Source organism: Podarcis cretensis, assembly GCF_951804945.1.
Source record: "Podarcis cretensis genome assembly, chromosome: 7".
NCBI lineage: Eukaryota > Metazoa > Chordata > Lepidosauria > Squamata > Lacertidae > Podarcis > Podarcis cretensis.
In genome coordinates this window covers 42,814,222-42,828,853 of record NC_137176.1, presented here as the reverse complement: position 1 = coordinate 42,828,853, position 14,632 = coordinate 42,814,222, and the positions used below count along the sequence as shown (strand labels likewise).

General features: G+C 40.3%; 1 protein-coding gene across 6 annotated transcripts in view; it reads right to left on the bottom strand.

Moving 5' to 3' along the window:
• Nucleotides 1-14,632, bottom strand: part of SPIRE1 (spire type actin nucleation factor 1) — an 84,009-nt gene that overhangs the window by 40,526 nt on the left and 28,851 nt on the right. For all 6 annotated transcript variants that reach the window (XM_079982922.1, XM_079982926.1, XM_079982924.1 and 3 more), the window contains exon 3: nt 13,461-13,691. In XM_079982922.1, the coding sequence (XP_079839048.1) occupies nt 13,461-13,691 (231 nt within the window). The remainder of the gene's footprint in view (nt 1-13,460; nt 13,692-14,632) is intronic.

The window sequence follows — 14,632 nt, the reverse complement described above, 5'->3', positions numbered from 1 at the left end:
ACATCAGGGGTGGGGAATCTCTGGCTCCAGGCCAACCTTGGGCTGCCAGGAGGTCCAATTTGGCCCACAAGGCAACTTTCTCCAAGCCATGTATGCTCACCCATCAGCTGACGTCACTGGTGATATCAGCTGATGGGTGAGAGGAGAGGGTTTAATCCTGAATTGGCTGTATGCCCTGTTCCAAGCAGTAGGATTTAATCTCCACTCATTAGCTGATGAGCAGTAATTAAAGCGCTTCTCAAAAGCACTGCTTGAAACAACTCCTGTGCTTCCTCTGTGTGAGAGAAGGCAGCAGTGCAGTGGGGGAGAATAACCTGGTCTCCAGAAATGTTGTTAGACAGTCAGGGCCAAACTAGACAGGAGAACCATCACTGATCTCCTGTAATTAATTAAATATATATATATTTGAGAAACTGCTTTATCACTTATATACCCAGCAGGTCACTGCAATATGTGGGCGAGCTTCTGCTGCAAACTCCAAAAACTACCAGAAGCCTGCTCCACAGTGACTCAGAGCAGGACTTTTGGTATGGTTGCCCACTTAAGGAACAGCATTCTTGTCGAGGTATGACAGGTGTCCACTATCTGCACTTTCTGGAAACAACTGAAGACACTTTTGTTCTTCACAGTTGGATGAAGAAAACTCTGGCACAGGGATTGGTTTTATATTGTTTGGTTTTTTAAAATACATCTACTTTTTGGTGGTTTTGTTATTGTGCATCACCTTGAGATGCTTGAATAGAAGATTAATCAATTAATAATAATAATAATAATAATAATAATAATAATAAGTTAAAAACAGCTACCAGCTTAAATTGGGACCATGGCACAGGGTTGGGTATGTGTGTGTGTGCGCACGCGCCAGTCTGAATTGCCTACCACACAAAGCTGTGTTTTGCCCCACAAGGGAAAATATACAGGTACCTTGTGGCAACTAGTTATAGTATACATGCGTAGTCTGGATTATTGTCATTCTTCTTCTTATTTTTGGATTTTTTTACCACCCTTCACCATAAGATCCCAAGGGGGTGGGTTACAGCAATTTAAAATTCAATATGAAAAACATTTTAAAAGTGATCATTTTTGCATAACTCTTTACATTTTAAACTAGAAAAGAAATATATGAGTGTTTTAAAATTAAAATAAAATCACATGAGCTGTAATTTTCTTTTCTATTTTAAAAAGTTTTTTCAATATAATCAAAAGGAACAAGTCTTGTAAGGACTTGTATGAAAAATTATTTTAAACATATATTATTACTACATACTATTGCATCTAACATGTACTCTGTGTTTTTAAAGAGGCATATCTTCTGGCTGCATATGTTTCATACTTGGTAAAGAATAAGAGCAGAATAAAAATATACTTCCAAAACGCCCACAAATTTCATAAATAAATATACAATAATTTACTCCAGAGGAGAGGCGTATTTTCAGAGCAAGGTGGTTATTATTAGAATGCCATATAAAATGAATCTACCAACACAATATTGAGCAAGCAAAATGTGCAGCTATATTCTATTGTTTTAGAATTCAGACCTTCAGTTTATGTATCCTTATGTAAGGCATTAAAATGCTGCTCAGTATGTAGGACTTGTTTTGTCCTTCGCTAGATTGTTTTCTCAGCCAAAAGACAGATTTCGAATTGCATGACCAGATGCAAGTTGTTATTTTGCTTTTTATAAGACATCAGAACAACGGACATCTACTTGTGTATGCATGGGATAACGCCTTACTTGTAAACCTTTTGTCTCGGGAGTTAATTTATTCTCTCCGATTCAATTAATAGGGTCTAGAAGAAAATACCAAAGTTTTGGGGAGGAAACTTCAAAGGAGGGGGGGAATCTGTTATTGGCTTCCCATATTGTAACCATAATTAATACTGTGTTGGTACTTATAAACAATGTATTGTCCAGGAATGACATGAAATCTCCAGACTTCCTTTGAGATTCAGTGCCCTAAATATACTTTGTAGATTGAATGGCTTTAAACAGTGACTAAAACAAAGTCGGTCCTGGAGAAAAGGTAGAGAACAGTGGAATCAAATAACATGACATTTTGTTTCAGATTGTAGCTCAGTGTAGCACTCCGCAGGGATAATGCATTCTCCGTGTGGGGGAAGGGATTACCGTAACCACCTGGGAGATAGCAGATGGTGTATGGACCCTCTTAAGAGGATCCAAAAGAAGCCGAGCCTAGCATTACCTCAAGGACACAGTTGCGTAGAAACTGCAATGGTAGGAAATGTACAGTAACACTGTGGTTAGGGGCTGAGATTACTAACTTGATCCAAGAACTAACATGGCCCAGAGGGTGGCACTGGGGAGGGAAATGTTGTCGCGCCATTCCTTGGTGTGTGGAGTGCCGCAGGGCGCAATTCTCTCCCCGATGCTTTTTAACATCTTTATTCGCCCCCTTGCCCAGATTATCCGGAGCTTTGGGCTTCCCAATATGCTGATGACATTCAGCTCTATCTGCTGATGGATGGCCACACCGACTCGGCCCCGAACACACTGACTAGATGCTTGGAAGCTGTGGCTGGATGGTTTCATGGGAGCCGATTGAAACTAAATCCTTCGAAGACAGATGTCCTATGGCTGGGTCGGGATAGCATGGGGATGAGAGACCAACTCCCTTCTCTTGCGGGGGCCCAATTAGTGCCATTGCCTTCCGTTAAGAGTTTGGGTGTAATCCTGTTACAGTAACAGCCAAGGTGACATTTTTCCACCTTCGCTGCATGAAGCAATTGGTCCCTTACCTTTCCTGCCCCGTCCTGGCCACAGTGATCCATGCGACGGTCATCTCCAGGCTTGACTACTGTAATTCGCTCTACGCGGGCCTGCCCTTGAAGCTGACCCAGAAACTCCAGAGGGTGCAGAATGCTGCAGCGAAGCTCCTCACGGGGTCTCTGCCATGAGAGCATATTCACCCAGTGCTTTTCAAACTGCACTGGCTCCCAGTAGAGTACAGGGTCAGATTTAAGGTGCTGCTTTTGACCTTTAAAGCCCTTCACGGCCTAGGACCCTCGTACCTACGGGACCGCCTCTCCCGGTATGCCCCACGGAGAGCCTCAAGGTCCATAAATAGCAACACCCTAGTGGTCCCGGGCCCTAAGGAAGTTAGATTGGCTTCAACCAGAGCCAGGGCCTTTTCAACTCTGGCTCCGGCCTGGTGGAACGCTTTGCCTCATGAGACCAGGGCCCTGCAGGATCTGATTTCTTTCCGCTGGGCCTGTAAGACAGAGTTGTTCCGCCTGGCCTTTGGCTTGGAACCAATTTGATTCCCTCCCTCTCTTTCTTTTTTTCTTTCCTTCTCCTCCTGCGATGAGGCTACATTTTAATATTTTAATGTTTCAATATTTTAATGTTGTATTTTAATGTTGTTTTTTAGTTGTAATCATTCAACTTGTTTTTATTATTGCTTGTAAGCCGCTCTGAGCCCGGCCTTGGCTGGGGAGGGCGGGGTATAAATAATAAAATATTATTATTATTATTATTATTATTATTATTATTATTATTATTACTACACTGAAGTCTCTGGTTGCATTACTGTGCATAAACATACTGATAATCATTTCCTATACGTCATCTACTACTACAACTAAAAGCACAGCATAGGTTAAATCGAGAAGCTTTGAGTCTGAGAAGGTTTGGAAAGTCCTAGGGAACCCTCCCCCCCCCCCCAAAAAAAGAGACACTAAGGGCTCACCCACACTTTCTAGGCACAGGACTTGGATTTCTGTGTCCACGTTTTTGTTTGTGTTGTGTTGTTTTTCCCCGGGAAAGTCAGCTGTTTACTGTTGAATCAGAACGAACAGTGGGTTTTCCCTGATAACGTGGTGGGACAAAAATACAAAACAAAACTGTTCAGACAGGGACCTAAAAATCTCAGACCTGTGCCTAGAAAGTGCAGTAGAAAAGAAGTGTGGGTGAGTCCTAAGTGCTGGATTCAGACTTGCATTCAGCTGAGTTCTGCTTGTGCTGGAGGAGGGAGGACAGGAAGTGGAATAGTGTGAGGCACTGCAAGGACAAGGAAGAATCAATAAAGCTTGCCTCCTCACACCATTGGTGAGGAAACCACTGATGGATAATGACCCCTTCTGCTCACAGGCAGTACACTTTGGATCCAGCCCTATGAAACTGTTACCTGTTATGTTGTGGGTGTTTTTTATGGGTGTTTTATTGTTAATTGCTTCACAGGAAGCAAATAATAAATGAAATGAAAGAATGAATAATATGGTTTATTGTTAAAATTTGAACTGAAAGGCAAAGATTTCAAGGTTAAAAATTAAGCAAAGTCACAACGACATTTATTAGGGTTGCCAAAAAGTAAAAGTTGTTTAGGCTTTTTTTAGGAAGAGCCTAAGCTTTTTCTTTCTTTTTCTTTGGAACAAACCAAAAACAGTGCTTTTAGAGTTGCCATTCACCTGGGTTTTCCATGACATTTTGCCAATTCAGCAATATTCCCCCCTGACGACATTTTTACACCTTAAAACCATGGCATGTAAGTATGCATGTGTTATGTGAGCCTGAGGGGCTAAAAGAACAAACCCCAAATCAGCATGCCACTGCTGTAATTTGTGTGTTATTGGGTCACTTCCAACTCTATGAATCTATGTGGTGCCCATTTTTTCTGTTTTAAAAAAAGGTTTCTGAACATTTAATACTGCAGTCAGTCTGCATCCAAGTCAATGGAGCATGAAGTTTCTGCATGCAATTGTGTACTTGATTTGGCCTTGGAGAATGTCTGAAGGAGCAATTTTAGTAGATTGATTTTTGCTGGAACACAAGGACATTTTTACTGTGAATCCAAAGCAGCCTCAGCTTCATCTCCAACCTGCAATATTAACAGTAGACTACATTGCAAGACCACTGTAAACTGCTTTCCCCTAGCATATCCCTCTAACATACAAAGGAGAATGTAGCCCTTTCCTCCTTTACTGCAGTCTGAAGAAAATCCTTCCTCTGAAATTATTATTCCTGTTAGCACCAAATGGGGATTTCTTCCCAAAGGAAAGAGCAGCTTCCAAGAAACAATATGCATTTAATGTCATGCTTAGTTCCCCCTAAATTTTTTAGACAATAAGGCATGTGTTCTCAGCAGAGATGAGCTTAATACTGCAAGGATTCTGAGGTATTAACTGGAATCATGAGGGCTCCATTCTTCTCAAATTTACTTAAGAAATAAGGATAACAGAAGCAAAACAGGTCTGCACTGACAGACTAATAGGTGGAACTTTCCACAATGTGAATGAAAACTTGGATCTCCAACCTCAGAACTATAGCAGAATCAATTGGACTATTGTCTACTGTAACCAAAGGAACAAAGAGCACTAGAACACAAATTCTATGCTAAGAGGTACAGTTTTCTATGTACTTCCACAGCACAGTGATTCAAAGTCATGTTTGCATAGAATGCCATTACAAACAGAAATCAAGATTTAAACTATCAAGCAGATAATATGAATCAATCAACAAAATGCAGGATGGAAGGTGAACAACAGGTGGAGGTGAACAACAAGAACTAGAATTTAGAACTAGAATTTAGAACAAGAACTTGCTAGTTCCAAGTCTCAAAATCATAATTCAAAGGTAACTAATGCTATAATTGTGCTTCAAAAACAATATCTGGTGTATAATATTTCCTTTCCACAAAACACACAACTATAGTTTCCAGTCCAAAAAAACCCCCAGACTACACAGTCAGCAAATGTAATACCTAAAAGGTGAAGTAATTCTGAGAAATAAGTCTGAACAGCTTATTTTGATAAGTTTTATTTCTGTGGTTACTAACAATTGTGAAAGCATATCAGATACTATGCTTCCAGTGAAGCTGCAAATTTAAAGCATACCTAAAGATTTAAGCCAGAAACAAGAGGCATCTTAAATGCAGATGGTTGACATTTCCATGGATGACATTTCCATGGACAATTATTGTTGACCATTCTGTGATGGACAGTTACTTAAGATGGAAAGTCAATATTTCATGATCAATCATTACTTTCACAAGAATGTATTTTATTCCCATATTATCTGAACATCATGCCTGGCTTCTGGAGACTTTCCAACTGAAAGTGTGAAAAGTAGAAGTTCCATAACACTGCCACGCTCCTGCTGACATTATGGTTGATAATGTATTGCTGATGGATGTATAAATTTCTGTTTGCTTTGTCATTCTTTGCTGTTAGCTGTTTTTATTGCAATATATACAGCAGCTATGACTTTGCATAACACAAGCTTTTCAAGTACAGCTGAATAATACATTTTGTCCTTATTTACTGAAATAGGAAAATTAATAGACCTATTTCAAATAAAATGTTCATCGCATAGTGGCGAACATCAGAAGACTATTAATTGTGTTACTTTTCCAATTTCTGTGATTTTCTCTAGAGCCGCTCTTTAATCAGCACAGCTAAAACTTTAAGGACAGTAAAGTCTATGCTCAGGGATGAAAAGAAGAGATTGACTTGCTGATCCTCAGTTCAGATTATTTGCTGTCTTATCCAATTTGCCTGGGTGGATTTAACACCATCATGCTGATAGTGAAACTGAAAGATGCAACCCACTCCACAGTGTACTTATCAGTGTTAAAGTCTGGACAGCAAAGGTGTTTGTACCATGAGATGAACTCACAGACAGATCAGATCAGCTTTGGAACCGATCAGTACAACTTGTCTGTCTGAAAGTCAGGCACTTCATTCTGCTTTAGCAATTAGGTTTGTTTTGACAAGTGGCTATAACACTGCTATGTCACTAAGGGCCAAACTAGGTAAAACAATGAGGTCTATCTGATGTCACCTCTCACATTTTTTTACATTAAAAACAGTGGTGTGGAGGCTTAACTTCCCCCTCTATTTAAAAAAGCTGCCATCTCCCTGCACAGGAACATATCAGCACATCATAAAAAGACAACCACAAATATTAGTTCCCAATCTCAATACCTTTCAAATACATCATAAAGAAATGTTCTTATCTACTTCACAACCAAGAAAGCTGAATGCTGGAAGATTCAGGACAGATATAAGAAAGTATTTCCTCACACAGTGCACATGGAAATTGCTCCCACAAGATGGCCTCCAACTTGGATGGCTTTAAAAGGGGATAAGACAAATTCAAAGAGAATAAGGGCTATCAGTGGCTACTAGCCATGATGGTTATGTTCTTCCTCTGCTGTCATAGGAAATATACCTCTTAATATCAGTTGCTCAGGGCCTTTTTGTGGGCCTCCCATAGGCATCTGGTTGGCCACTGTGAGAACAGTACTAGACTAGATGGCATCTTGACCCAATCCAGTTGGACTCTTAGGTTTTAAAACAATCTTGAGACTGGGATGTTTTATTGCCACCCTAGGCACCTTTGGGAGGAAGGGATAAACAAAAAAACAAACAAACAAACAAGTGTTCAGATGTGAGAATAATTTTGCAATAGCAATCAATTCCCTTTACTGATCATATTTTTCAGTACTAGCTACATTACTCTCAGCAGAATATCCCTTTTTACTTTAAAATCAGGAAGGAGAGGTGGTTTAGTTCTCCATATATTGTTTGAGATATAAACAGAGAAGGTGTTGCAGCCAAATCTATTTAGCCCTCAGTTCTCTAAAATACTTTTTATTGAGTTCCTGGCCTCAATTTCTCTCAATAAGAGGCTGACCGAGATTTCTCCCCTCAAACAACCCCAAAATTCAGTGCATATTTTCAGGCCAAGGATTTATGCTGCAACTTGCCTCTTCTCTGTCAGCATCTGCATGAAAAGCATGCTGGCAGCAAGACAGCAGTGCAGAGCTCCTAGTTAATGTCCTGCCAAACAAAAACTTGAGAAAGTAAGCTTGAATATCCAATTTGGCAACTCAAACTCCCAAAGGAGCTACACTGCATTTCAGTTTGAAAAGCAAATTTGCCATATCAGCTGCTGTAGCTGCAGTGGTACAAAGTGACTGAACAGGCCTCTTTGATTTGCATCTGCAGTCAGTTGTTTTTTTAATTAACATGTATGATTTGGTAGTTATTAAACAACTTTCCCTGATGTATCTAAAATGCTACCTGCAAAATTTCCCAGTATAAGAAACATGATTTGAGAAATAATCTAAATCAACAAAACCCATGAATCTGCACTGTTCTGACAGGGCCAGCCCTAAGATGAGGCAGTGTGAGGCAGCTGCCTCTGGCAGCAGATGCTGAGATGCAGGGAGTGACCAGAGCTATGAGTGCCACGTGACCTACCCTGTACTCCCTATGCTAGTCTGCTGCCCTCAAGCGCAGTTCAGGACACTGTCCTTTCACCAATATTGCATCAAGATTCAACTTCCAATCTAATTGGCTTCTTATGTGCCTTGAGGGAGGGCACTACTTTGTCCTTCGCCTCAGGCAGCAAAATGTCTTGTACTGGCCCTGTGTTCTGAACAAAGTGGACAGAATACAAGCTCATGGGATGGTAGCTAATCAAGTCTTATTTAGTATAGACAAAGCAAAATCAATGGGAAAGTCAACCAAGTGCATTGATTCCAATGGTCTACTCTGAGTATGATTTAATTGGCTATAACCCTACACATACAGACACACGAGAGATAAACATTGTTATTAAACAAGAATGATAAAATCTAATATAAAGTTAGAAAATCCATAAGGAATAGTATTTCCTCTCAACTCGTATCCATTGAAAATATCACCTATGAGCTTGAACTCTTTTAAAATTTATGAGCCATCTAACTTTCAACCTGACCTTGCTTTACGAAATATATCTCTTAAAGTTAACAGTTAACAACCAAAACTAATGGTGGGTCACAGAAACTGCAGTTTGACACAGTTGATAGAGAACACAGAATTTCCCCTTTGAACAATGAAGCAAGAAAATTGCATAGCATAATTTCAGGAGTTTTCTTAACATAACAATGCATAGTACCCATTATGGTTCATTAAAGTGAAACCATGTTTAGGATATGACAAGGTTATATGTTCCAAGTACCCAAAGGCTTAGGAAATGCATTTTTTAATGAGAAATGAATCCCTTTTTGACATCAATGAACAGTAATGCACTCAAACTTTTATAAAACACTTGCTTCTGTCAGCAACAGATTCTGAAAGCACTTTTGAATATCAGCAGGGGGAAAGGGGGGTCTGGAAATTGTTAAATAAATATACAGCAACTTCTTCAGACTACTGAAGATTTATACTGCAATACTGTAAAGCTTTAAGATCAATGTGTCAAGAGGTTTGAGTTAGATTAGCAGGACTAGAAATATAATTCAAATTCATGGATGACCTGAATACTTTCAGTTCTAAAAGTCTGTGTAAAGAGTATTACATAAATTTGTATTGAGGTTTTAAGTATCTGAAGTTTTATATCAAACACTGTGGATGTATACTACATATCCAGAAACAGAAAAGATAGTCAAAGCTTAATCCAACACACTACCACCAGAGTCGTGCTCAATTTGTCATGCAGGAATTGCAGATACCCAAGATCTCTTCACCTTCAGGTGGAGCTTTTTATGGTTACTCAGTAACATGGCATTGCGCATATGCTCATGTTATTCTTTGCTTCATCATATATCCCAGACATGAGACCATCCTCAGAGGCCCAGTTCTAGGGCAGATCCATGGTTATCTGCACAACTGGGAAAGGTATAGGTAACTGGCGTATTTCAGTAGCTATCACCCATATGAACCTGTTAGAAAAGTACATACAGCCACATGCATTTCTTTAATGCAAAGTAAATGCTAACATGAACATACAGATTGATGTATTAATCTTTTTCCCCCATCACTGAAGGAATTATCCATGCCTGACTGAGAGAAGGTAAACTGACAACACTAAATAAATACAGTAGAACAATTCATATCCACAAAGCTGCTACTCCCTCTTCAACTGTTCTGTATCTTGCTTCGATTGTATCTGTCATAGCTAAAATATGTAGTATCAACATATTTTGGTGGTAAAGAAGATTGGTCTGAGTTCAGGACTAAAGAGCCAACTCTCTTCCCCACTACTCCAGCTCACTCACAGTTCATAGCCCATACATATGTGGTAGGCTTTACTCCTTCCTGAGACTGACTGTAAAGAGGCTAAAGTAAAGGTAAAGGTACCCCTGCCCGTACGGGCCAGTCTTGCCAGACTCTGGGGTTGTGCGCCCATCTCACTTAAGAGGCCAGGGGCCAGCGCTGTCCGGAGACACTTCCGGGTCACGTGGCCAGCATGACATCGCTGCTCTGGCGAGCCAGAGTCGCACACGGAAACGCCGTTTACCTTCCCGCTGGTAAGCGGTCCCTATTTATCTACTTGCACCCGGAGGTGCTTTCAAACTGCTAGGTTGGCAGGCGCTGGGACCGAGCAGCGGGAGCGCACCCCGCCGCAGGGATTCGAACCGCCGACCTTTCGATCAGCAAGCCCTAGGCGCTGAGGCTTTAACCCACAGCGCCACCTGCGTCCCTCACCGCCACCTGCGTCCCTACCTAGAACTAAAAAAGAGAGAGAAAAGGGCATGGATGAGTGAAAGGGCAGTAAAGTAGCCCACATGCCTCCAACTATCTTCCTTACAGTGGTACTAAATTTGTTGCATACACCCTCAGTAATGAATGTGTTAATAAAATAGAACTGACACAAATATCACAACACAAAAAATGCCATCAGATACTACTACAGTGCAATGCTGCATAGTGCTACTCAATTGTTGCCACACAATACATGCATTAAGATGTTAATCTGGTTCAGATATGCAGACTTCTCTGTTAGGAGTTTGTAGGAAAGTGGAATGTGATGAAGGTGTGTGGGTTGGAGAGAAAATTACATCAATGCAGTGGTGAAATTCCTAAAAGGATTTGCATTGCAGTTATCGCATCTGTACTCTAGGCAAGCTGCTGAATAAAAAACAGAACAGAGCCAAAATAACATTCTCTGTCCCTTTAAAGACAGATATTTGAAGAATGGTAGGTTCAAATCAGCAAGCAAATAGCTTATGGAACTTCTACCAGCAAATGAGAATGATCTGCTATGAGTAAGGGTGCAAGCCTAACAATAGATTCACTGGGAAGACTGAGTTAAGATATAGTAGATCTCCAGCTCAGCCAGCAGGTTCACAGCTCTGTCATACTACGCTGGCATAAGTAACCAATCCTGGCTCAGACTGAGATACTCCAGTATAACTTTCTCATTGTAGTCCAGCTGGGGCTAAGCCGACTGACCTGAGACTGGCTGAACTAATGCCAGCACATGCCCTGAAAAATGGGCATTCCAGGTGAGTAGCGAAGGCAAGACCAGGCAAGGGAAGACTTATGCTGGATCCTAACGCCGTTCAGCTTGGTTACGTGACCTGGCAACCACCGGAACATACATCAGCAAAAAAGAGTGGTGCAAATCAGATGCTATTTTAAAGGCTTGTTTTCCCTGTGCCAGGCTTCAGGATGGAGTTTGGATCAGGTGCACTTTATGCTGACTTAATTTAAAGTGGCTTAATTACACTGGCTTCCCATATTTAGGACTACTCCCTAAGAGAGCGTGTCACAGGTACATAATCTATAAAAGGTAAAGGGACCCCTGACTTTTAGGTCCAGTCGCGGACGACTCTGGGGTTGCGGCGCTCATCTTGCTTTACTGGCCGAGGGAGCCGGCGTACAGCTTCCGGGTCATGTGGCCAGCATGACTAAGCCGCTTCTGGCGAACCAGAGCAGTGCACGGAAACGCCGTTTACCTTCCCGCAGGAGTGGTACCTATTTATCTACTTGAACTTTGACGTGCTTTCGAACTGCTAGGTTGGCAGGAGCAGGGACCGAGCATCGGGAACTCACCCCATCGTGGGGATTCGAACCGCCGACCTTCTAATTGGCAAGCCCTAGGCTCAGTGGTTTAACCTACAGTGCCACCCGTGTCACTGTTACATAATCTATAACCAGCTATAAATATGCTTTAGCAGCACACTATCCCTATAAAGGGTGTAGCAAAAATAATACCACAAAACTAATTCCACAGATCTACTTGTATGAAAAAACTGTGGACAAATTGTCTTTTTATGTGCAGCATTAGCAATGCACTCAAATATACTACAAATATCAATAAAATGCCTGAAGGCCAATAAAGTTCAAACAAGACACACTAGTAACAGACCCACAAATTAAAACTGGGTTGCAGTGAAATCCCTATAAAAGTGAGAAGTCTGACTGGGGGAAATTCAAAGAGCAGAAGGCACAGGTAAGAAGAGGTTGCTGAACACCTTCCCTCACTTTCCCCTTTCCCTGGAACCTCTTTTCCAGAGCCATTTTTCTCCCTGTGGTTACTTCCAGACCACCTGTTTCTTGAATCATTCATCCTAGTTTGTTTGTGGGGAGATTAGACAATGTGGCTATTAATTGAACATTCATTCTAATCTATTATTTCGTAAAATTTATATATTACAATTTATATATTTTGTAATATATATTTATATATAATTGTAATATATAAAAATTTATATATAAAAATTGTAATATATAAAATTTATATATTTTGCACATATTAAAACTGCATAAGGACACAGTATAGATTCCTATGACATACTATATATAAATTATATATAAATTTTTATATATTACAATTTATATATTTTGCACATAAGTTACAAGTGGACTTTAGAATGATTTTAGAATGTTGTATTATTTTACTGTTGTTAGCCGCTTGACTTTAGATAAAATCTCAAAGCAGTTGTTTGAAGGGAGATTAGACAATGTTGCATCAAGCAAATACTTCCCCACATTTTCCAGTGTATCTCTCCATCACTTTCCCTTGTGGTAAAAAGTCCAATTTTGGAAGGAATTGGGTATGCTGTAAAAGTTCTCCAAATCAACTTTAAATGCATGGACTGAATTTGCCACTAAGTGACTGAATCACACCTGAATATAGCAACAGTCTGGAAGCACTCTGAGACTGGAAGAAACTCTCACCAGTGAGTTAAAGAGAACCTCCTTTCATATGTTCCTTTAACATTTTAAGCCATCTACTTCATTCCTGTTCCATAGGGAACTGGCACAATCAGTTAAAAAAACCACAGAAATACATAAGTACATATATTCAGGTGCCAGACAAAAACATGTAACCAAGGCGTCAAGCAAGTCTCCCTCCACAAGTGGGGAGCCACTGCAGGAAAGGCCCATTTTCAAGTCACAGAGGAGACCCACGAAGAAGAGCCTCTGATGATGATCCATAATACAACCATAGTATGTCATAGGAATCTATACTGTGTCCTTATGCAGTTTTAATATGTGCAAAAGTATAGAATTATCAGAAAATTTCATGTGAGAAATAAATATATGCAAGGTAGCTACAACCCAATGAAGTACTAAAGTGTGCACTGAAGTCTGTTGAAATCAAAAGGGTTAAGCAAACATTATGTGTGTTGGAGATAATGTGACCAGTGTTTGAACTACAACTGTCAGTATTGCAGTTAAAAGGTACTAAACAATATAAATAACAATATAAGATAACCAGTCTGTACCTTCATGACATCTCGATAAGAATGTATAACTTCAACGTCTCCCTTGTCATTTCCTTCTTCTACTCCTTCATCCAGAGCCTCATAACCTTCATCTTTGCTCCCATCTGCTTCTACTGTGTTGGTCATATGATCAATAAGCTGTTCCAAGGGGGGGCTTAGCTCTCGCTCTTCATTCTCTTTCAAGCCATAGTCCAGTGCTTTATAAATAATAATTCCCAATGATTCTATTACCTGAAAAGAAGGATTACATCATATTAGATATATTGGTACTAATATTTTGCTACTATTAACTGCTACAATATCAACCATGAAATACATTTTCTGTTATATCACTGTTAAACAGGAAGATATCAAATATAGCACAAAAATGGAAATATCAGTATTAATGAGATGCCAATATTCAAACTCTCTAAATCCTGCTCCTTGTGAGGGTTGTTTTGAAACCACAAGAAAAGAATGAGGTATGTTAGTGTATGCATTTAATGTTTACACCTTGAAAACTAAGACAATGTAACGATGTTGAGCTTATTACGGTAATAAGAAATAAGATGTACACTATAATTCACAGAAAACAAATGGTTACTTTTTTATATAGCATGTTCAGCAAACATACTTTAATATTAAAATGTAGTATGACTTTCACTGGAGTAACAGCCTTTGTGCCATTTCAGCAGCACTCTTTCTATGGGATTTCCCCTGTGTAGGGCCAGTCCACTCATGAGGCAAGGTGTGGTGACCGCCTCAGGTGGCAGAATCCACAGGGGCACCAGATCCCAATCTAGGGCTTTATTCTTCCCCTTGTTCCTGATGAAGATGTTCACTCACCCCTTCCACTCTGGTGGGAAGGGGGGCACCATTTTGTGGTTCGTCTCAGGTGCCAAAATGTATTGGGCCGGCCCTGAACCTGTGAGCCCCAAACGGAAGAGGGGAAAGTTCTAGAATGGGTCCCTACAGCCAAGTGGGGACACCCAGAGGCATACATAAAAAACACTGTTTATTACCATTATTATTAGAATTCCAGACTCACTTGCAAAAGCACACTGCCCCAAACCTACAGGATTAAGGGGTGGTCAGGAAACAAACATGGGTAGCAGAAAGTAGCATGCAGAAGCAAGCTTTTAGCAATAATTAGCCTAAAGAAGAACATGATTTCTCTAACTTTCTGTTCTCCA